The sequence below is a fragment of the Camellia sinensis genome, chromosome 6, assembly GCF_055761805.1.
Source record: "Camellia sinensis isolate YWXY chromosome 6, ASM5576180v1, whole genome shotgun sequence".
Lineage (NCBI taxonomy): Eukaryota > Viridiplantae > Streptophyta > Magnoliopsida > Ericales > Theaceae > Camellia > Camellia sinensis.
The window spans coordinates 134664139-134687827 of record NC_138966.1 but is presented as its reverse complement, the minus strand read 5'-3'; the positions used below and the strand labels follow the sequence as shown (position 1 = coordinate 134687827).

The following is a 23689-nucleotide window of genomic DNA, read 5'->3' as shown; positions in this document are numbered from 1 at the left end:
TATGGCAAGTTACATAGGGTTCAACTTATAATAATGCAAAATCTCATGAAAAAGAATGTTAAGTGGAAGCCGAAGTCCACACTCAGTAAAGGCTACAATAGGGAGAGGCATGGTGTTTTCGGTAGGCATGATGGAGTCATCATCCCCAGCCAGTTTCAGGTGGACATCGGCAGGGACGGAGAACTCCTGCCTAAAGTACTCAAGTTTGGTCGGGGTATCAACCCTATGTCTCCACATACCCATAACGCCGGCCTAAAGACAGAAGGCTAGGTTTCAGAAAGAAAGTGCTCTTAAGGGGTTATCGGGACCTTGGCAAAACCCTAGGTATATACTGGTAAGGATTGTTTCAGTTTTCCCTAAAAATTGAAGGTTCTATAAACAAAACGCAAACCTAAATCTATGAAGGCAAAGATTGAAAGCAAAAATTAAATGCAGAAATCTGGAAAACAAGAAACAAAGAACGACGTTTCAGAATCAAAGAACAGAGGTATGGTTCTTAGAAGCGAAAGAAATACAGAAGTAAAAGGTCAAGAACAGTGGCAAGAAAAGTGTTGAAACAGTGCAAATGTTCAAAATATGAGTGAAATCATGGAATAGACGCATCCAGATGAATAGTTCAGCAAATCAAAGGTTTGAACAGAGCAATAATGGCAATAAGTAAACAAAAACACATAGAAGAAATTGAGAATGAGAGGAACAGAGGCTTACCAGAACAAATGAAGCCGGAATGAAAGTCGCTGAGGTAAGGCAACGGTTACAGATACGACGGAACGGCGAAAGCTTCGCTGAAATGGAAGAATGAAGACGGTTGCAGAGCTTGAAGCTAGAGTAATGGCGGATTTGGGAAAGTTTAAGAGAGAGAGAAAGCTAGAAAATCAAGTGCAAAAGTAAAGAAACGAAGAAAGAAAGTAAAGTTTTATCAAAAACTTGAAATGGTGGCAAAACAGGGCATTTATTGCGTGTGGAGGAACGCATGCGTCAGACGGCGCAGAGGGATGAAAGACGGCTTACAAGCGCGTCACAGACACTGGCCAATGAAGATAGAACACATAAGGGGAACGGTTGAGAAGAGGTGCATGACAGCTCATGCGCGTGGGGGAGTTTGTTTGAGTTCTTGTTCTTGAAAAGAAGACATATCGGCTTGACAATCTCGGCCGAAGAGTTCTTATGCCGAGGTAATAGAGAAAAATACAGATATAGGTTCCATCACCTCAGGATACCGAGGTAATAGAACCTAGGGGGCAGTTGTGGGGATATATTTTCTAAGTACCAACACGTGGCATGGTGACGCCGAACGTGTCAGCCGAGGTGCCACGTGTCGTGGTAGTTGTGCCGAGGTTATCTTGGCGAGGCCGAGGTTATCTCCAAAGATATCGGAATCCGAGATAAGCGGATAAGGGACAAGAGTCCTAGAGTAAAGAGAAGACTTTGTCGAGATAAGGATGAAACTCTTAGGGAGTTTATCTTTATCTCTTAAGGAATCCAAAGTAAGCACTAAATTGGAGTCCATAGAAGTTAGGCTTCTAGTGGGACTTGGATTGAGTAAACTATAAAAGAGAGGCACCCCCGTGGGTCTAAGATACGCAGTTTTATGCTTAAGCTTGTGAGTTTAGCACTTGATTTATCTTTGAGAGATATACTGACTTGATCGTCGGAGTGCCCCCGGGTGGAAGAGCCACCGCCGGAGCCTTTTTCTTTTTGTTACAGGTTTGCTAAATCCATCTATTCTGCCGGTGCTCTCCAGCTGATTACTAGGCGGGCAGTGTGGTCAGATTTACACCCACACAATGTATGTTAAAATTTGTTCAATTTTTTTTTTTAAAAAATATAATATTTACTAATCTTAACTAAAGAAAACCCTACAACAAAAATTCATATAAAATCTCAATTTGGTAAGATAAGACTGAAGATCTTACAAATCTTGGAAAAAATATATAAGATACATGTAAAAATTAATTTACAAACAATGTACATTGATTAAGTTAGAATTTTACGTTGTTAAAATGTGCCACAATTGTACACATACGTACTTTGACTAATAGAGTACAATAATAATTTTGGCTTTCTAATTGGCTTACATATAGATACAATACTCCAATCAAGTTTTCCTCTTTCTTTTTATCCTATTCGGAAACCACCTCGTTTACTCACACACATGAATTGTTGATTTTATTTATTGAGTTTGATTTGCTAAATTTGAAATTTTGGATTATTGATTCAGAATTCTTGTGCGGCTGAAATTTGTGTTTGGTGATTATTATCTAATTTATCTATCTAAAGAGGATTAGATGATGACAAAGAAGACGGCTTGATTGAGGTTACAAAGAACGGACTATCATGACGAGAGAGAGAGAGAGAGAGAGAGAGAGAGAGAGAGAAGAGGATGGGAGAGAGTTAACGAAGTTAGGAATTAGTTTTAGTGATGGACACGTGTAAGCACCGAAGTAAGGGGACAGGGAGTTGGGAAGTTGGGACACACACCTGGGGACGCACTTGTTTTTTGGTCTACTATGAACATTAATTTCCATCCTAATGCCGTGTTGTAAAATTTACCCAATTTTTTCATTGACATTGTTTCAATTAACTTAAAGTTAGCAACTTTGTATTTATTTATTTATATTTTTAATTGTTCACATTTTAAGATGAATAACTTTCACACGAGTTTTTTAGTGTTATTGTATATATAGACAGCAAATATTTTATTTAAAATAAAAGTTCGGGGATTATGTTAGCAAATTTTGTCATATTGTAAACGACAAGTGATAATAGAAGTCTAATTGATCACATTACACTTTTAGGGATGAAATATTTGTCTCTAAAAAGCTGATTTGTTGTAGTGGTAAAAAAAGTTTTGATGAGAAACTCGTTTATGTATAATATTACTTTACTAGAATATATTTTTCTCTCTTTTTAAGAATCTCAATTTCATTTTCTCATTTTCTTTTCTTTTCGATCAACTCTCATTTGAACTATGCCTTTGTTTGGCATTCCAATCTTGGGCTAAAATAGTCATAAAATGACAAAATAGATTAAAAAGTCAATAAGACAAACTGTGACATCCAAACTATAATCATTTTATTTTTTCTCTCATAAACGTCAAAAAAACTAAAAAGTTTATCACAAACGAGACTTTTTAAGTCAGGCTAAAATAGTTAAAAAATCAAAAAATTTAAAAACCATTGTTGATCAAGGTTACTTCCAAGGTCCTCCAAGTGGTGGCGTCATGTTACTTACGGTTGCCTCATCGATAGAGTGCTCATGATCATTCAACATCTTCATTAACGACCTTTAATCTATTGCTTACATAAAAAACTGTCACTTCTCCTTCGCTTTGACTATATTGGCCTCGTTTGGTAGAGTTGTAGGAAAGTGATTATAACTTAACAGCTTATAACTTGTAACTGTGAACATAAGCTAATTTTTTACTTATAAATTAAGCTTTTCCTCTCCCACTCAAAGAATAAGTTGATTTTTGACTTAAAAAGGCTATAAGCTGTATTGTTAAGCTAAACCAAATACATCAAAATAACTTAAATTAAGCTAAAAGCTGAAATAAGTTGGAAATAAACCCTACCAAACAGGGCCATTATGCCTTTGTTTGGGATATGGGTTGACTTTTTGACTATTTTAGTCTGGGACTAAAAAGTTTTGTTTGGAATAAATTTTTTTGACTTTTTTTAAAGAAAAAATGAAATGATTATGGTTTGGATGTGATGTTTTGTCTTATTAGACTAAAAAGTCTATTTTGTCTTTTTATGACTATTTTAGTCCAAGCCTAGCATGGCAAACAAAGCCTATATATCAACAATGTGAGATGTTCCAACTAAGATTGTGTGGTGGTTAGAGAATATACCATTGCGGCACTTTTGTATTTACTAACCTCCTTGTAAATCAAAGTATAAAAAATGCAGCGGATAAAATATTTTAGATCATACCTTTAGATGATAGAACCTCGTGGGTAAATCACGTGCTTCCAGAAACTGATAAACCAACCCAGCAGTGAAGTGATATCACAGATTGAATATCACCCATACAAATCACAGTGCAAATGACTTGATCGTTGTTTTTGGGAGAGAGTCAGTATATGGGTAGAAACAGATCATACGTTGTTTCTCTCTCTTTGACACCCATAACCCATATACCAGATATATAATATTTTATTATTATCTATCCATATCAGTAATGGAGATAATATCTGTATCCTGAGTGGTTATCCTAAATAGGTTTGAATTCAATTTCAAAACCTATTTGGATAAGATTCAAATTTAAATTTCAAATGGTCGTGCCACATGGGCGCCCATTACTAACATCTCCCACTCGCACATAAGTTGGCATGACACTGCCACATCTCTATCTCAATCTCCCAAAAATAAACAATCTCATACTAGCCACTGCACCGTGCGACTGCTGAGAACACCTGCATGTGGGAGCTCTATACTAGAAACTCAAAATGAGCCAGCATAGAGACATCAACCCAAAAAGAATAGAAATAGTGTCTCATATACCCCAGACCCATCTAATTACACCAGTCCAAAAAACATCTCTAATCCCTCAAAAGGAGCATGTTTGACTCTCTTAATTCTTGCAATATATTCACACTCAATTCGCCTCTCATACAGAGCGATGTGAGTTGCCGGCAGTGAATATACAACAATGGTGTAATACTAGATGATCTTCCCTTTGCATTCATGCCATTTAGTTTAGGATTGACCGCTTTCCCAGTAATGTCCCTTAAGGCCGAATCATGCATGAACGCAGGCAACATACCAAAGTAGCAGAACATCAACCCCTTACCTTATGACATAGTCAAAAGTCACAAAAGGGTACATAAATGAAAGTTATATCAATAATGACACGTAAGACTCACACGGTGAGGAAGCAAGGATCCATTCTCTCACCTCATTACTCGGTCGCCAAGCACATATAGTATGAATACATGCTACGGTGGAGTAACTCTTCCATAAAGAGTGACGTCATACTCGATACACCGTACAGATATTAGTCTAGTCGCTTTCTAGCGCCTAACCCGAATTCTCTATGTGCTCGCCTTCTAGGCGCCAAATGAGATCTCGTATCTGGCTAATCATAACAGGCACAACATGGAAAGTGGGTACTAACATCCATGTTTGGTCCTTAACACGACCTCATCTTGGTTATAACCAAGGTGACATACATAGTGGATGATTTAAGCCTCTCTTGGCTCCAAATAAAAATAAACCACCAGTCTCATCCTTGCTCGCTCCCAAGCGCCAAGGGCGATTGCTCGTGTGAGTGAGCCAATCTTGCCTGCTGACATCATCATCTGCTAATCATTATGACACAAACCATAATAGTGTCAACATCCCATCATCTCAAAATAAGTGATCGATTTTTAAAAAAAATTGACCACAGCTTGCGCAATTATAGATTCCAAACATAAGCCTTATCAGCGCCTCTTACGATAAGTATATACAACGGAATCCACCATGTGCGCCTCACATGAAATGATTTAAGATCACTACCTCTTGCGCAATAACCTCTCTAAAGATATTTTTGGTGACCAATTTGCGTTTATTCTTAATGCGCCCAACTAGCGCAGATGCGCCCAACTAGCGCATTGAATTTTACAAGGAGCAAATTAATATGCTTCTAATAAAGCATTTTATCCACAGTCTAATGAGCAAGGTCAATGTCTAAACAACTCAGTTGACCATTTACTAAAGATAACACTTATCATGCCGAATACGCCCACATAGCGTACTTTAGGCTCCCACAACAAAGAAAATCAAGGAATATAGGTCCTCCCAAAGACAATCTGAGGATTCACTTAATAGCTAAGGCTCTGGCTTTTACCGATAGGTAAGTCAATGGATTTGCAATTTTGCATCTAGAATCATTCTAGGATATTCTCTATGTAAGTCATCGAAGACAAACCGAGAATTTTCCTAAAAACAATCCCTAAGGATCGTACATCTGAGCATATAAATTACATCACCCATGTCCATCATATCTAAAATAGAGGACTGCCCACCCTAGGTGGCGACAACCTTATAAATTCCTGGCTCATAATGACTAAGTAAGGAAAAACTTCTTTTGGACCATTGATCATGCCACAGTGGTCTTCATCGATCATCGTTGCCCTATCATGGCTTGACGAAATCTAAGAACCACTGTTTGGATAACTGCTTTAGGCTGTAAAAGATTTATTGGAACTAGCAACCTTTTTGCGCTCCTAACTTTTCACCATAAAAGCAGAAGGTAAATCCCTACGGATCTACTTATCCAATTCTCTAATGAGAAATCGGGTCACAATGTCCACAAATTAATGTTCCGAACTTATGTCAATCATAGCCTAAGTCAAAATAACCTCACTCCCCAGGAGGAAGTCTTCTCATGGTCTACACTTTCCTCAATGGTGCGACTTTTCGGTATCTAGTGAGCCTTATGCCTCAACAATGACTATCCAAATTACGCATAACTTTATAGCAGTTTTGCGTCATAATGGAAAGTCAACCAAATTATAAAAAATGGTTAATCCTCAAAGACTTTGTCTTAAACTGCGCAACATTGATCCACTTTCTAAAAATAGGGGACTAGAGCCTTAGGCATTATCCTAGGCTCTTTATCATCTTGCGGAGCAATCATGAATGTTTCCCTCTCAATCACCCAGTGATGACGTGGAAAATTTTCACATTTGCTACCACGCAACTAAGAATGTAAAGTATTCTTCTCTAATGGAGTAATCCATTAGTAGGCACATCGCTCCCACTGTCCCTAGGATATTGGAAATTTCTTTCCATTCTCAACTAGGCTACATAGGGCGCTATGCTTGGAATTCTCCATCTTATAGAGTTCCGAAAACTCTATTCACGTCACCTTTACTAATAAAACTTTATGTGACTTAGTTACACTACCACAAAGCTGCTTACCTATATGCACATGACCCGGAGGGTTTGCATGACCGCATACAATAATGCGCCACACGACCCTTTGTGTTTACAAGACAGCATACAATAATGCGCTATAGAACCCTAGGTCTTAACTTCACAATCTTATGAGAAGTAACATAAAGATAAGCTGCTTAACGGTTACAGATCGCCCATAGATGGCTCTCCACTAACCTATTACTCAAAATTGGAGTCCAAAAACTGATATGGAGAGCTCTTAGTTAGGGATATAGGCAACAAACTAGTGCAATTTCCAATTGGGAAATATTTTGCGCCATTATCCACCTAACATTAACAATATTTAATTCCTTATTCTCTACTACACCATTGTGTTGTTGAATACTAGGAATAATCAATTTTCTAAGCATCCATCTTTCTTCATAGAGTTTTCTAAAAATAACTCAAATAGATACTCGCCACCTTGGTCAAAACTAAAAGCACAAAAGCTCTTATCTAATTGATCTCAACCTCATATGTGCAATGTCAAAAATCATCTCAAAACTTTTGACTTATGGGAGATCAAATAGTCTTGACTCAAATGCGTATCGTGATCTATAAATGTGTCGAGATTGAGGCTTAGCTATCATACCCTTACACATATCTAGTCACAAATATCATAGTGGACTAAATGCGCCAAAACAAATGACCTTCTGCGGCTTTCTTACTTACTTGTGCGCACCCATTGCGAACAAAGTTACACATTCACATGAGAGCAGGATGTCATAAGCGAGTGGGCCTGAAAAGGCCTACTCAAACCATCGTGTCATCATCTCATTAATGTGATTAAGTATAATAAGCCACTGGTTCATGACCAATGTCATAAACTAATTCCAATCATCTTAATGTGTGAGTTCTGAAAGATAAGTTTAAAAGGTTTAGGCCCAACTAGGTAATGACTCAGGACTAATTCATATTCATTAGATCATAAAAGGATGTCATGGAGATATCAAATGCGCCTAAGTCGCAAATTTAACTAGTAAGTGCTAATCCCTTGCACCTTCAAGTCAATTTTCTTCTCCATACACTTTAATACATCTAGTTGAAAGATGACGATACTCCTCTTGCCATATCTATTTCTCGCTTCATAGTTACTTGCAATTAATTCTACTATCCACAAGAAGGAGAGAATAAGCTATCAACTATGACAGCTCCTGAAGTAACTTAAGCGGGAATTAGGCCAAAGAGTCTAATTCAACACAATGCTCTTACAAGCGATGCGTCAAATTCTTAGAGTCATAACAACCTTCTCAACCTTGATCTTTTCATTACTATGCTGCAACGTTTGCGCTTAGTGGTAAATGTTATTCAAAACGTTAGCCTAGTAAAGGAATCACACAAAGAAGCACCTCATCCATGTCTCACACTTGAGTGTGGAAACAAAGTGTCCAGACTTAGACAAGTTAGCAATGCTAATAGATTTTGCAGCCACTAAGCGCTAATCTTTTTACTCAGTGTTAATAGATTTTTGCAACTTCTAAGCGCTAATCTTTTAACTTCACGTGATATTTCAATGCACACTATTATAGTGCATGAAATTTTGCTCAATTCACTCCCAATAATTGGGTAGAGAGCAAAACACTGCTCAAACTGGCTACTCATCTTACACTTAATGACTAATTTATTTAAGCTCGCATTTCTTGGATGACGTGACTCTTGAATGTTACTTTATCCAATGATGTAACATTATTTACAAGTCAAATTACAAAGTCAATCCGCGCAGCTCATTAGTCAAGATCATATACAGATCTATTGAGGGCTTACTAATTTCATAACTCCAAAACTCGTCAACCAAAACTATGTAGCGTGCCGCTAACTATAGCGCACACATTAGTTTTTATTGTGCCAAACAAGGCAACAAAACCACGGCGACTTTGAGTCATGTTTCCTTACTTTGGCTCAATTAAGGTTTGACCTAAAGTCTCCAAGACTTTTGCTCATCTAAAGAATGGGATTAGTTTGTTCACATTTGAACATCTCTACTAAGTCTAGGTCAACCAAATTAACTTCCATAAGCTAAATCAATTTAGAGAGAAATTCGAATTGGGATTAATTTGATTAGCATAATATAATTTTGCCGCAAAAATCTAAATTAAATAGTGACAATATTACACAAGTCGCAAGATCGAAAATCCGCTATGCTCGTAATCATCTCTTGCGCCACATGTGACAATTATCCAAAATTTAATTTAATTTATGCGCAAAATATTGGTTTTCGGGAGTTAATCTACAAAGGTTTCTCTCAACCGAATAACCTCCCACTGACTATGGCATATACAAAGCATGATAAATTCCATACAATAGCATCTTAATGTAAAGTTACAAATAACTCATGCTATATTCATTTAATAATGGAATTCAAATAAATAAATAAATAAATAATCATGCTCCTCTAATTACAACATATTACAAACCGAAAAAATATGTTGTATTCAATATTCATATTATGCCATGACAGAAAGTACATCATCCTGAAATTTTCTGGAATTTTTCTGAATTTTTCTGGAATTTTAAATAACTAATAAACACACATAAAATTAGAAATAAATATTCCAGAATCTGGTAAAATGCTACAATTATACCAGTAAACCATAACAGTAGTGTACAATAAAAAATTCAGCCCCTGAAACTTAATCATGCAACACCAGATGCATTTTAAAACAAAAATAATGCATTATTATTTCAGGAAAAATATTTTTTATTTTCATAAAATTTTCAAAATTTTACAGAAGATATAAAATTTAATTCTGAGTCTAACGGTACCAACCATGCTAAAAACAAAGCTATAACGAATAAATTGTGGCCAATTAACGCAATTCAGAATTAAAAACAAACAAACAGAGCCTTAGAGCCAAGCCAGCGCGGAAAAAACGGCTCGGCTCGGCTCGCCGCCACTCAGCGTAACTCGGCGCGAGTCGGCTCAAGGAGCGGCTCGGCGTGCGGTTCAGCCCTCGGCTTGGTGCGGCTCGGCGCACGGCTCAAACGCGGCTCCGCTCTCGGCTCTAACGCGGATCGGCACTCGGCTCCAGCATATGGCGCGCGTGCGAGGCGCGGACGGCGTGCGCATGGACAGCGCCGCTGACGCGCGTGTGACGGCGCATGCAGGCGCGTCTGTAGGGCGTCTGGCGCGTGTGGGCGGGTGGGAGCGCGTCATGGTGTCTGGTGGCGCGTGCATACCACGCGCCGCCTTGCAGGGTGTTTTCTGGTCCGATTTTTGAACTGCCGGACTCCTTTTTTCAAAATAAAACCATTTACGGTATGAAAAAAGACATTAATGAACATAAAAAAATATTTATGCTCTTAATCTAATCAAAGTAGATTTTTATTTTTTTTCTTTACAAACATTCATGTATATAATGTAAACATACACATGTAAAAATATACACATGATTAAAGGAAACACGAAAATATCCATCAAAGGCTCTGATACCAATGTAAATCAAAGTATAAAAAATGCAGCGGATAAAATATTTTAGATCATACCTTTAGATGATAGAACCTCGTGGGTAAATCACGTGCTTCCAGAAACTGATAAACCAACCCAGCAGTGAAGTGATATCACAGATTGAATATCACCCACACAAATCACAGTGCAAATGACTTGATCGTTGTTTTTGGGAGAGAGTCAGTATATGGGTAGAAACAGATCATACGTTGTTTCTCTCTCTTTGACACCCATAACCCATGTACCAGATATATAGTATTTTATTATTATCTATCCATATCAGTAATGGAGATAATATCTGTATCCTGAGTGGTTATCCTAAATAGGTTTGAATTCAATTTCAAAACCTATTTGGATAAGATTCAAATTTAAATTTCAAATGGTCATGCCACATGGGCGCCCATTACTAACACTCCTAATATTTTGTTGGCAGTCCATATTTAAGATTTTATTATGAGTATATATGGTGTGCCAAAATATTTGTGAAAGAAATAGTATTAGACTTGCCTCACATCCTCTTCATAAGCCACTCAAGCCTGGTCTAAATACTTCAAAGGTTACTACACTATTCATTATCAATTAATTTTGAGTTAGATGTTTTAACATAGTATTAGCAAAAATCTGGTTTGGGTGTGATATTGTCAAACAACAAACAAACCAATTTTCACAACAGGATCAAGCAATGTGGTTGAGTGTCTTAATGCCTTGAAAAATTCAAAGGCTTCTCTGGAGGTTGTAATGTGAAGAAATAAAATAAATATAATTGGAAATTGACTGAAAACAATAAAACTTGTCACTTTAACCACAAGGATCAAATTCCAAGTCTTTTAGTACTACAATCAACAGAACTTTGAACAAACACTAACTGCTACTATTACTGTTACTCCTAGTTGCAGGTACTGCTACTCCTAACAGACTAGATTACTCCTAAACTTCTTAATGTGTGAATTGATTTTCTTGACCCCTCTTTCACCCTGGATCTCCAGCTTTTGTGCCACTGGTTATGCTATCCACATGCTGCCACGTGTTCCACCATGAAGCAGGTTACTTCCACTTCCTGAATAACTGCCCATGATCTTCACAACTGCCTCCATCTGCTGTAGCCTTCTCTTCTTTTCGGTTCGTGCGGATACGCCATGTGTCCTTCATCAACACGTCTTTAAAATCATGTCTCCACTCCTGCGCCACGTTTGGCCATGTTCCATCACATTGTCAGGCGTATCGACAAAAGAAACTGCTCCTGCCACTGTTGCATTCGATATTGCTTCTTTAACTGCTTCTACCCTGTCACTTGTTCTACCTATTAGAAACCACAATGTATCACCAACCTTGTGGCCCTTGCTCCTACCACATACTAGATTGTCTCTCCATACTTGGACATGTTTATTGACAGAGAAAATAATTTTCTGTACCAACGCGTAGTGTCAAAATTGAATCTTGAGTCGTCTCTAGTAGATTAAGTCTTCGATCAAGTCTAGTATCTCACTTCATATTTCTCAATCACTTTCACATCACCTTTACAAGCTACTCAAACTTGGTCAAAATGCTCTAGAGGTTACTTCACTCATTTTGAATTGATTTTGAGTTAAATGCTTGAACATTTGGAAAGCCATCTTCAAAACCCATTTCTAATGCAAAATGTAATTTTAGAAATTACAATAACCAACCGTACAAATCTTTATATATTTTACAAGAAGAGGTCAGTCGTTTAAATCTTTTCACCCTTGTGTGACTGATATTCCATGTATATTAGTTGAAGCTTTTATCTTATTTTGAGAGTTCTTTGTACTTATTATATGCTATATTTAATCGACTTTCTTGTTATGATAATTTATTGAATTGAATTTTTTTATTATATCACTCAAGTCTTCGATTGGTGGGTCTCGATAATTGAGGCTCACATGGGGTTGATTTCGGTCTTTAATTTTTAGGTTGGTGGGTCTCGATAATTGAGGCGTTCGCTTTCGACGTAAAATATTTTATATTAAAATATATATTTTTATAAATTGATTTTATATTTTTAAAAATATATATTTTATATTTTTGAAAATATATATTTTTTATTTTTCAACGTTGGATTAACATTTGATATAAAAATATTTCATTACTTAATTTTTTTTTTTTTTATTTAATAAAATGTTATTTATAACTTGTAGTGAGTTAAGATATTTATTTGAAAAAGCTAAATGTGTTGAAAAGATAGTGAGTAAGAATCAGCTTTGTAAAAATTGGCTTATGAAATTTTAAATGGTAAGTTAATTTTGAAAAAATAATACAAACACATTTTCCTTAAAAAATAGTTTACTTGCTTTTTGTTCAACCAAACAACGAAAAATGATGCCATGTTTGGCATGAATGGTTTATAACAGTCGCAAAAAGACAAAATAGACTAAAAAACTAACAAGGTAAAATATCACATTCAAACTATAATAATTACATTTTTCTCTCACAAAAGTAAAAAACTAAAAAACTCATTCTAAACGAAACTTTTTAGCTACAAGTTAAAATACGAAAAAGTTAAAAAGCCAACCCATATCCTAAATGAAGGCTGAGTAAAATAAAAATATTTTTACGTCAAAACAAATGGAGTCTTAGTGTCTTTTAATAGATTATTAGCAAAATTATTATTTTTTTATAAAAAAAAAAGTAGGATTTGTCTCTCATAATAAAATAAATTTTAATTTTATCAATTTAAATTTTAATCTTTTGAATTTTTTTTTCAATCTAAATCATAGGTTAATTTTTGTTAAGTGAACTTGATGAAATAATAGTATTTTAATTATTAAACTTAAAGGAAAAAAATATTTTAGATATTTTATGTACACCTCATATCAAATTTATAATTAAAATACTCTATTTTCATCCGTTTTACTGAAAGGAAATAAACAAATGTTGTAAATTAAAAATAAATCAAAAAATTAGTGTTTAAATTAACAATATTAAAAACTCATTATGATATTATATATGTACTATCTTGATTGATGAAATAATCGATTCTTCTATTACAAAAAAATCATGTCAAAGTGGTTTACTGTGCTCTGCACTGCCCTTATGTGGTGTTGCTATTTTTGCAGTATCCCTGCTGCCACTTCTATGGCAAATACTGAGACAGATAGAGCAGCATTGGTGGCCTTCAAGGCTGCAATTGTTCAAGACCCATTTGGTGCCCCTTACTTCCTGGAATCATTCACTCCACTATTGCCACTGGAACGGTATTTTTTGTAGTCGTCGACATCCTGATAGAGTCATTGGGATAACTCTAAGGTCGCAAGGCCTGGTTGGATCGCTCTCACCTCATGTCGGAAACCTCTCCTTTCTTGAAATTATCGTTCTTCAAAACAATAGCTACCACGGCCCAGTCCCACAGGAGATGGGTCGCTTGTTTCGGCTACAAAGAATAGAATTCAGCAACAATTCGTTTGGCGGTGGAATACCCAACAACCTTTCTCGGTGCTCAAAACTTGAATGGCTGAACTTGATCGACAACAACCTAACCGGAAACATCCCAGCTGAGTTGGGCTCTTTGTCAAGGTTTGGAACTTTAGCCTTGAGTACAAACAAGCTTTCAAGAACCATTCCTCCTTTCATTGGAAACCTCTCATCTCTTTTCCAAATCTCTTTATTTGAATGTAATTTGCATGGGGAGATTCCGGTGGAAATTGCAAGGCTTCGAGGCCTGAAATATGTCTGGTTATTTGAGAATAACCTATCTGGCAAGGTTCCGTCTGGCCTTTACAATATCTCCACCATCAGTGTGTTATCATTAGCCGAAGACCAACTTGAAGGAAATATTTCTCATGATATAGGCTCCACACTTCCTAATCTCAAGTTTCTTGATCTTGTCGGCAATTTGTTTACTGGAACACTTTCTACTTCACTGTTAAATGCTTCCGAGCTTGAATCAATAAACTTCGCTGAGAATGATTTCAGCGGGACAATGCCAAGAGATCTTGGAAAACTTTGGGGTCTTATATTTATAATTGTTTATCAAAATCGGTTGCAGGATGACGTCACTTTTATTTCGTCTCTAACAAATTGCACCAGTCTACAAGTTATTGAAGTGGGTAGCAATCTTCTCAGAGGTTCATTGCCTGACTCCATAGGTAATCCCTCCACATATCTTTTCTGGATGAATTTGGAGATGAATCATCGGGAACCCCAACCTCACTGCCTTATCTATGTCAATAAATAATCTTGCTGGCCCTATTCCATCCTCCATTGGCAGACTTCATAAACTGCAAGCTCTGTTCTTGGGCCACAACAAATTCACAGAACTTCCATCTTCACTTGGTAATTTGACTTTGTTGACTACTCTCACGTTGGAAGAAAACATCATCCATGGAAGTATACCTCCGAGTTTAGGAAATTGTCATAGCTTGTTGGAACTAGCCCTTTCTTAAAATAATCTCAATGGTTGAATACCCCCTGAAATTATGAGTCTCTCCTCCATTTCAATATTCCTCTTGTTAGATCACAATGCCCTAACCGGTTCTCTTCCATCAGAAGTTGGGTCTTTGACAAATCTTGGACACATGGATGTATCCTATAATAGATTATCAGGACCCATACCAAACACGCTGAGCAATTGTTTGAGCTTTGAATGGCTTCAGTTGGAGGACAATTCATTTGAAGGAGAGATACCTCAAGGTATGAGCATGCTGAGGGGCTTAAGAGTATTGGATCTTTCGCACAATAATTTGTCAGGATTGATCCCAAGTTTTCTAGGTGAGATTCAATTAGATATGTTGAATTTGCCTTTTAATATGCTACATGGACAAGTTCCCACACAAGGAGTGTTTCGAAATTCAAGTGCAATTTCAATTGTTGGAAATAATGAGCTATGTGGAGGTATTGCAAAATTAGACCTTCCTCCTTGTCCATCCTCCAAATCAAGCAACAACAAGCTATCTCACAGGATGAAAGTGATCCTACTGGTAGTTGGTCTTGTGATATTTTTATCTATGTTTGTTGGCTTCTTTATATTTCTTCAATGGCGTCATCTTTCAAAAAAGAAGACCTCTAGCACGCCATCAATCAAACATCAATTTTTGAGGGTTTCTTATGCAGAGATTTTTAGAAGTTTTAAGTACGAAATTGATAAAATATAAACTTTGAAAGTCCAAGTAACACAGAGCACATATTTTAAAGACTGTAAGTGTATTTTAGCTAGAGTGTTTGTTTTTTAAGTGATCTGATTTTATTTTATGCTAGATGTTACAACAATGGGTATTATGCGAAAGTGGGAGGAGGGAGCACAGCAGAGATTGTTAGTTTTTGATAAAACTCTCTTTATAATGAACTATATTTTGTATTGAATTTTTATCACTTATTGATTTATCTATCTTGCCCATAGGCTTACATCCTTTTATATAGAGAAGGTTATACATAAGTTCAATGAATAAGATCCATGAACCTAAACAACCTTGTAATTAATTAGGTACATGAATATAATCTAGACAATGTACTTAATAAATATAAAATACATGAATATAAAAATACATGAATACAAAGAATGTATGAACTCAATGTATCCAATGCATGCAATGTATCCAATGTATCTAATGTAAATATGGCATTAATTTTAACACTCCCCTTTAATGCCATATTGTGTGACACCCAACATTTCTCTAAAAAATTCAAATTTGTCCCTTGGTAGAGCTTTGGTGAAGATGTCCGCAACTTGATCTTTAGTCTTGCAATACTTGATTTGAATCTCATCATCTTCCACAGCTTCTCTAATGAAATGATGTTTGATAGCAATGTGTTTGGTACGAGAATGGTAGACAGGATTCTTTGCCATAGCAATAGCAGACTTATTATCACACATAATTGGAGTAGCTTCACCTTGTTTCTCACCAAAATCATCCAAAATTCTTCTTAGCCAAATTGCTTGTGTAGTTGCCAATGATGCTGAAATATATTCAGCTTCAGCAGATGATTGTGCCACAGTTTGTTGTTTCTTGGATTACCATGAAATTACACCCGATCCAAGAGAAAATGCATACCCAGAAGTGCTTCTCATATCATCAACACATCCGGCCCAATCACTATCACAAAATCCAATTAACTTTGCATCAAGAAATTTCTCATAAAAAATTCCATAATCAAGTGTACCTTGAATGTATCTCAACACTCTTTTTGCAACCCCAAAATGAATTTGGCTTGGACTGTGCATGAACCGAGACAATAAACTTGTAGCATACATGATGTCCGGTCTTGTAGCAGTTAAGTACAACAAACTTCCAACCAAACTTCTATAACAAGATGCTTCAGCTTCTTTGCTTCCATCTTCCTTTGACAACTTTTCATTCACAATCAAGGGAGTAGCAACTGCTTTGCAATTCTTCATTTTAAATTTCTCAAGAAGTGTTTGAGCATACTTCTTTTGGCAAATAAAAACACCACCATTGTTTTGGTGGATTTCAATGCCTAAAAAATGATGTAATAGCCCCAAATCACTCATTTCATATTTCTTCATCATCTCCCTTTTAAAATCTCCAATCAAGTTTTCATCACTACCGGTAAAAACCAAATCATCAACATAAAGTGAAACAATGAGAATACCGGTTGTACCTTGCCTCTTGATGTACAAAGTTGGCTCACTTTCGCTTCTTTGAAAACCCTTTTCATTAAGGTAAGCATCAATTTCACTATACCATGCCCGGGGTGCTTGTTTTAGGCCATATAAAGCCTTCTTCAACTTGTACACTTTATCTTCTTTGCCTTTGACAACAAAGCCTTGAGGTTGATCAACATACACCTCTTCTTCTAATTTTCCATTCAAAAATGCTGATTTTACATCAAGTTGGTGCAAGAACCAACCCTTTTGAGCCGCCAAAGCAATGATAGCTCTAATTGTATCAAGTCAAGCCACAGGAGCAAAAGTTTCTTGGAAATCAATTCCAGGTTGTTGTGAATACCCTTTTGCCACAAGTCTTGGTTTGTTCTTTTGAATAGAGCCATTCGGATTGAACTTTGTTTTGAAAATCCACTTCACACCAATTATTTCTTTTTCTTTCGGTTTCTCCACTAACTCCCAAGTCTTGTTCTTCTCAGTCACATGAATTTCATCTTCCATTGCTTTCTTCCATGCTTCATCTTTAATTGCCTCTTCAAAATTTTCAGGTTCAACAATGCATAAATTGCATCTTGCATACACATCACTAAGACTCCTAATATTTCTTGGAGTTGAACTTGGAGATGAAGAACTTGAAGTTGAAGAAGATTGTGAACTAGCAATTGGTGACAATCTTTGTGGAGATTCAAGAGTTGCAACATCTTCAACTTGTAGACTTTCCGATTCTTCATTGAAAGTAATGCTTTGATCTTGGACTTTCTTTTCCTTTCAATCAAAAGACGCCTTTTCATCAAAGAGAACATCTCTACAAATAATCACCTTCTTTTGATCCAAACTGAAGAGTCTATATGTAGCAACCCACATTTATGTCTTAGTCATGTTCATGAACATTGGTATGATTATGACTCGTTAAGCTTGCATTTGCATGTTTATGACTTGTTTTGGCTAAGTAAGGTCCATGCCTTGTTTTGATGCCTATGTGATTTGTCTAAGTATTGTGTGCTTGCTTTGCTCCTTCCTTGATTGAAGCCTAGGTCACACCAAGCCTAAGTTATGTTAGCCGAAGTTATGCCAAGCCTAGGTTACGTTATGCCTAGATCATTCCAAGCCGAAGTCATCCTCAGTCTAGAAGTATCTTGGAACCCATTTGTTTGACCTCCACCTTCGCCCTGGCATATTGACCGAGATGTCATTATCTAGGCCGAGGTGTGAATCACCAAGTCCGAGATGTGTACCATCTAGGCCGAGATGTTACCTTTGCACCTGAGTGACCTTGTCCTGGAGTGGTATGACCTAGACCGAGGTGTGGCACATCTAGGCCAAGGTGTGGCACAGCTTAGTCAAGTGTTGTCCTTCCTAGCCGAGGTCATTGTCGCCTTAGTCGCCGAAGTCTTGTTGTTAGCCGATGTCATCACTTGCCGGAGTGCCATTCCGAGTAGCTTGTTAGATACGCTTTGTCATTTGCCTTGTCTTGTCAATCTATCACCTTTTTGAAGAGAACCAACCGGCCGTTGCCACGTGTCCGAGCTGAGAGTTAAGTCAGCCGATAGAGAGAGAGAACCCATCATTTTGATGTATACTTGTTTTGAAGAAGAGAGAGAAGCTCTAGGAGAGGGAGAAGAGTTCTTAAGAGAGAGTGGATTTCTAAGCTTGATTCCTAGAGATCGAACCGTTAGATCCGCGTTCTAAGGTTAGATTCTTGATCCGCTCATGTTGTTCCTTATGTTTATGTTATTGCATTGCATGATTGAATATGATTTTGAGCCATGCATTGCTTTGAAGTTCGATTTTAGAAAGAGAAAATAGCATTCATGTGTTCTTCAAGAAAAGCCATGTTTTGATCCGAAGGCTCATGCCTAAATCCATGTTTTTGTGTTTGTTCTTGCATGATTTTCAAGTATGGGTACCCAGGTCCATGTTTTCGAACTCATGGCATGAAATCTCAGATTTTTGTAACAAGTTACGATCTTGCATTCATCTTTCTCATGATCATGTTCATCATGTTCTTCAAAGGGAAACCCAGGTTTTCCCGACTTTGCTTTTGAATGAAGCCATCGGGACCACACCTCAGCAAGGAGGTGTAGGACCTCGGCTTAGACCTAGTTGGTACCCAGCATGTCTTCCTGACATGTAAAACAGTGTTTTGACTTCTAGTATGTTTTCCCGAGATCATTTGCACGCATGTGAGACTTGTTTTGAGAAGTATGTTTAGTATGCTTTGTCATGTGTTTGTAGGGTTTGGATCTTTGCCTTGACCCCGACGTCCCAAGAACTAAGTGAGTGATATTTTTAATAAAGCTATATTATACGTTTTGATAAAGGCTTTGCTTTGCCTTGTTTTGGAAGTATTTGATCAAGTATGAATGATTACCCCTATTTTTATGTATCAAGTATAAGCTTTGTTTTGGATGGCAATGTATCAAGTAAGCTTTGTTTTGATGACAATCTTTGGAAGTCCGTACGTGCCAGGGGACTTTAAGCAATTGTGGCACAAGTTCGTACGTGCTAGGGGACTTTAAGCAATAGTAGCACATATGTGAAGTCCGTACGTGCCAGGGGACTTTAAGCAATTGTGGCACAAGTCCGTACGTGCTAGGGGACTTTAAGCATTAGTAGCACACATGTTAAGTATGTAAGTTTTGTAAGATCAAGATTGATGAACAAGATTTATCTCATGTTTTGTACAAGCCATGACAAGTATGGTTTTGATAAAGATATATTATGTACTGTTTTGAAAGACCTCGGGAGTCATTCATTTAACCCCTTTATTACTTATACCATTCACTGAGTATCCAAGCTCACCCTCCCTATGTATATATGTAGGTAACAAGCAAGAAGTCGGCTATGCCGAGATGTGTGTTTTGTATGCATGTTAGGTCGGCTGTAAGGATGTCGGCATTCCTGAAGATTATGTTCCATGATTTGTAACTCAAGTGTTTTTGTTTACGTCGGCAATTTTTGGAAGCTTATGTATTTTGAACATGTCGGCTCGAGAAGGCTTTTATCAAGATGTAACATGTATTTTTGTATGTTATTTTATTTGTATTCAAGTTTTAAAAGCTATGTAAAGATGTATGCCATTTCATTGACTTATGCACTGCTCTTATGGACCACTTGTATTTTGAATTATTGCTTCCGCACTTGTGCGCCCCCTATATCTGTGAACTTCGGAAGTTGGCCTTCGGTAATCACGAATTACTGGCCATCACGGCACCAAACTACTAGGGGCGGTTTGGGGTCGTGACACTATAGCCTTTGGATTTTGAGCTATAACCCACAAAGATGCATTTCTTACTATTTTCATTAAGCTTGTGCCTCACTTCTTTTGGAACATGAGCATAACAAATGGAACCAAACACCTTCAAGTGATTCACCGATGGTTTCCTTCCACTCCAAGCTTCAAATGGAGTTTTGTCCTTAAGAGCTTTTGTAGGACATCTATTCATCAAGTAAACTGCTGTATACACGGCCTCACCCCAAAAAGTTTTGGGTAGCCCCTTCTCATGTAGCATAGACTTGGACATCTCCTCTATGGTTCTATTCTTTCTTTCCGCCACACCATTTTGTTGTGGAGTGTACCCAATAGTCAATTGCCTTTCCATTTCAATATCTTCACAAAATTTCATAAACTCATTTGAGTTGTATTCTCCGCCTCTATCACTTCTCAATACTTTCATCAAACAACCACTTTGTCTTTCAACAAGATTTTGAAATTTCTTGAAGATAGAGAAAACTTCACTATTTTGTCTCATGAAATACATCCAAGTCATTCTAGTAAAATCATCAACAAAGATAATAAAGTATTTGTTACCTCCATGAGTTGGTGTATCCATAGGTCCGCACACATTGGTATGGACAAGCTCCAATGGTGCTTTAGCTCTCCATGCTTTCTCCTTTGGAAATGACTCCCGGTGATGCTTTCCAAGTGCACAACCTTCACAAATATGTTGCACTTCATGAATGGTTGGCAACCCAAAAACCATATTGTTTTGTTGTAGATGCTTCAAGCTTTGAAAATTCAAGTGCCCAAATCTTCTATGCCAAAGCCATGAATTATCAATCACATCCATCTTCAAAGCCGCATTTTTGCTATACCGAAAAATGAGAGGAAAACTTCTATTCTTCTCCATCTTGATTTGTGCTACAACTTGGATTTTCCCCCCTTTGTCAAAAATTTTGCAAAAATCGTCTTCAAAGTGAACAAGATATCCATGCTCCATAAGTTGTCCAACACTTAGCAAATTTTGCTCAAATTTTGCTCCAAGTCTGGAACTAAGAGAACATCGGAAATGAATCTTGTACCCATCTTGGTTTCTATAGCAATAGTACCTTTTCCTTTTGATTGGACTAAGGCACCATTCCCCATTTTTACTTGAGGACTGGAGGAAGCATCCATTTTTACAAAAATGCTTTCATCTCCTGTCATGTGATTGCTACATCCGCTATCGAGAAACCATACATCCTTGGTTTGATCCGATGCCTTGTGACAAGCATAGAACATGTTCCCTTCACTTTCTTGCTCCTCAGAAAAATTAGCTTGTTGAGTGCTCTTGACTAGGCAATCCTTCTTGAAATGCCCAAATTTGTTGCAATTGTAACATTTTGGCTTTCCTCGAAACCAACAATCTTTATCAACATGATTGCTTCGGTTGCAAATTCCATACTTTGTTGAGTGGACTCTTCATTTTCCTTTCTTTGAAAATTAGACCTTCCTCTTCCTCTTGCTTGGGAATTAGAGGTACTAACATTGAGCTTGGATTGAAAGGCACTTTCAATTGAATTTTCAGATTGCCTACTCAACCTTTGCTCAAATGCTTTAATTGAACCCATCAATTCTTCAATACTCAAATCAGCAAGATCTTTAGTTTCTTCAATGACAGCAACAATGGGATTGTATTTCTTCGGCAAACTTATCAAATTTTCTCAACAACTCTTTGATTAGTAATATTATCCCCATAAATTTTCATTTGGTTTACAAGTTCCATAACCCTAGAAAAATAATCCTTCAACAATTCCATATCCTTCATCTTTAAATTTTCAAAATCTCTGTTCAATGACTAAAGTTTGATGGTTCTTACCTTCAAGTTGCCTCTATACTCTTTCTGAAGAATATCCCATGCCTCCTTCGCTTTTGTTGCATTGATAATTCTTGGAAAGATTGCTTCTGAAACTCCTTGTTGAATAAAAGAGAGAGCCTTTGAATCCTTCTTCCTTTGCTCTTTTAATTGGTTCTTTTGGGAATTTGTCAAAGCTTCTTCATCTTCAGGTTCCTCGAACCCATTCTCAACAAGATCCCAAAGCTCCGTATAGAGAAAAATAGTTCTCATTTTCACATACCAAAAATCAAAATTTTCACCATTAAAGATAGGAGTGGATACATTTTGGTTGTTGGGATTTGCCATGGACGTCAGTTTGTTCTTCTTCGGGGCTTGTTTTCCCGTATCCGATCTCTACGCCCAGCTTGCTCTTGACCCAACCAAAGCTCTGATACCACTTATATTAGCTTTTGATAAAACTCTCTTTATAATGAACTATATTTTGTATTGAATTTTTATCACTTATTGATTTATCTATCTTGCCTATAGGCTTACATCCTTTTATATAGAGAAGGTTATACATAAGTTCAATGAATAAGATCCATGAACCTAAACAACCTTGTAATTAATTAGGTACATGAATATAATCTAGACAATGTACTTAATAAATATAAAATACATGAATATAAAAATACATGAATACAAAGAATGTATGAACTCAATGTATCCAATGCATGCAATGTATCCAATGTATCTAATGTAAATATGGCATTAATTTTAACAGAGATGAACAATATGGAGATGAAGTTTTTGTTTGATATACACTTCAGATTACATGTAACTCTTGAGACTTTCAACAGCTACTGTTTGTTACTAGAAAGCTACAACAAAGTTCTCAATTGAACGACAACTGATTTAAGCTCCATCTGTGGATGGACTAAAAGAGAAGAACCCAACTGAACTGTGCACCCAATCACCATTGCAAGGGTACATTTGTAGAGCGCAGAATGAAATGAAATAATCAAGAACATGATGAGCATAGACACAACTGACTATGCAGAGCAAGGGAGAGAGATTTTTGTGGGTGTATGCAATTATAACTGAATGCTGGGTTGGGTGGATTTTTTATAAGAAGGTTTATTTACACCAAGACCCCTTTAAGTCATAGCACTGAGTAACCTGTCTGGTAAGGTTCCATCTGGCCTTTACAATATCTCCACCATGTAGACGCGCCCGCGGAGGGCCTCGTGCTACAGTTCGGACTCGATTTGTGTCACGGTTCTTAATCTGAACCAAAGAGTCCAAATCTGGCAAATCGTTTTGAGAAACAGATTTTTGAAAAAGTAGTGCCAAACATGGACTGCTTTGCCAGATACAGAGTCGCCACCTAAATATTTTTTAAAATGGGAGAATTTAGGAAACCCTGACTCGGTGCCGAAGGCCACATGTCCGTCATCACCGGAGTTGTCTCGGCTCGGGAGCTTGGGTACGATCGGGGAAGGTCAGCTATGAGCACCCCCTTTCGCCCGGTCCGAAGACCGGCCTCTACTAACCGTGATATCCGTATTTGAAAACTTTATGTATTCTTATTCCGTTCATTAGACTAGAATTACTATGTTATGCGCGCAGCAAACAAGTATATACTAGATTGCCTAATTTGGAAATAAACATTGCATATCCGTTCGGTTTGAAAATGCTTTGGAATTTG

General features: G+C 37.0%; 1 protein-coding gene across 1 annotated transcript; it reads right to left on the bottom strand.

Moving 5' to 3' along the window:
• Nucleotides 1–21179: 21179 nt before the first annotated feature.
• On the bottom strand, nt 21180–22347 carry LOC145793595 (uncharacterized). The gene is made up of 3 exons (XM_082876460.1): nt 22024–22347; nt 21692–21844; nt 21180–21551 (listed from the first exon to the last, which is right to left on the bottom strand). Exons 1-3 carry the CDS (start codon nt 22345–22347, stop codon nt 21180–21182), a joined length of 849 nt encoding a protein of 282 aa, XP_082732586.1.
• Nucleotides 22348–23689: the final 1342 nt, after the last annotated feature.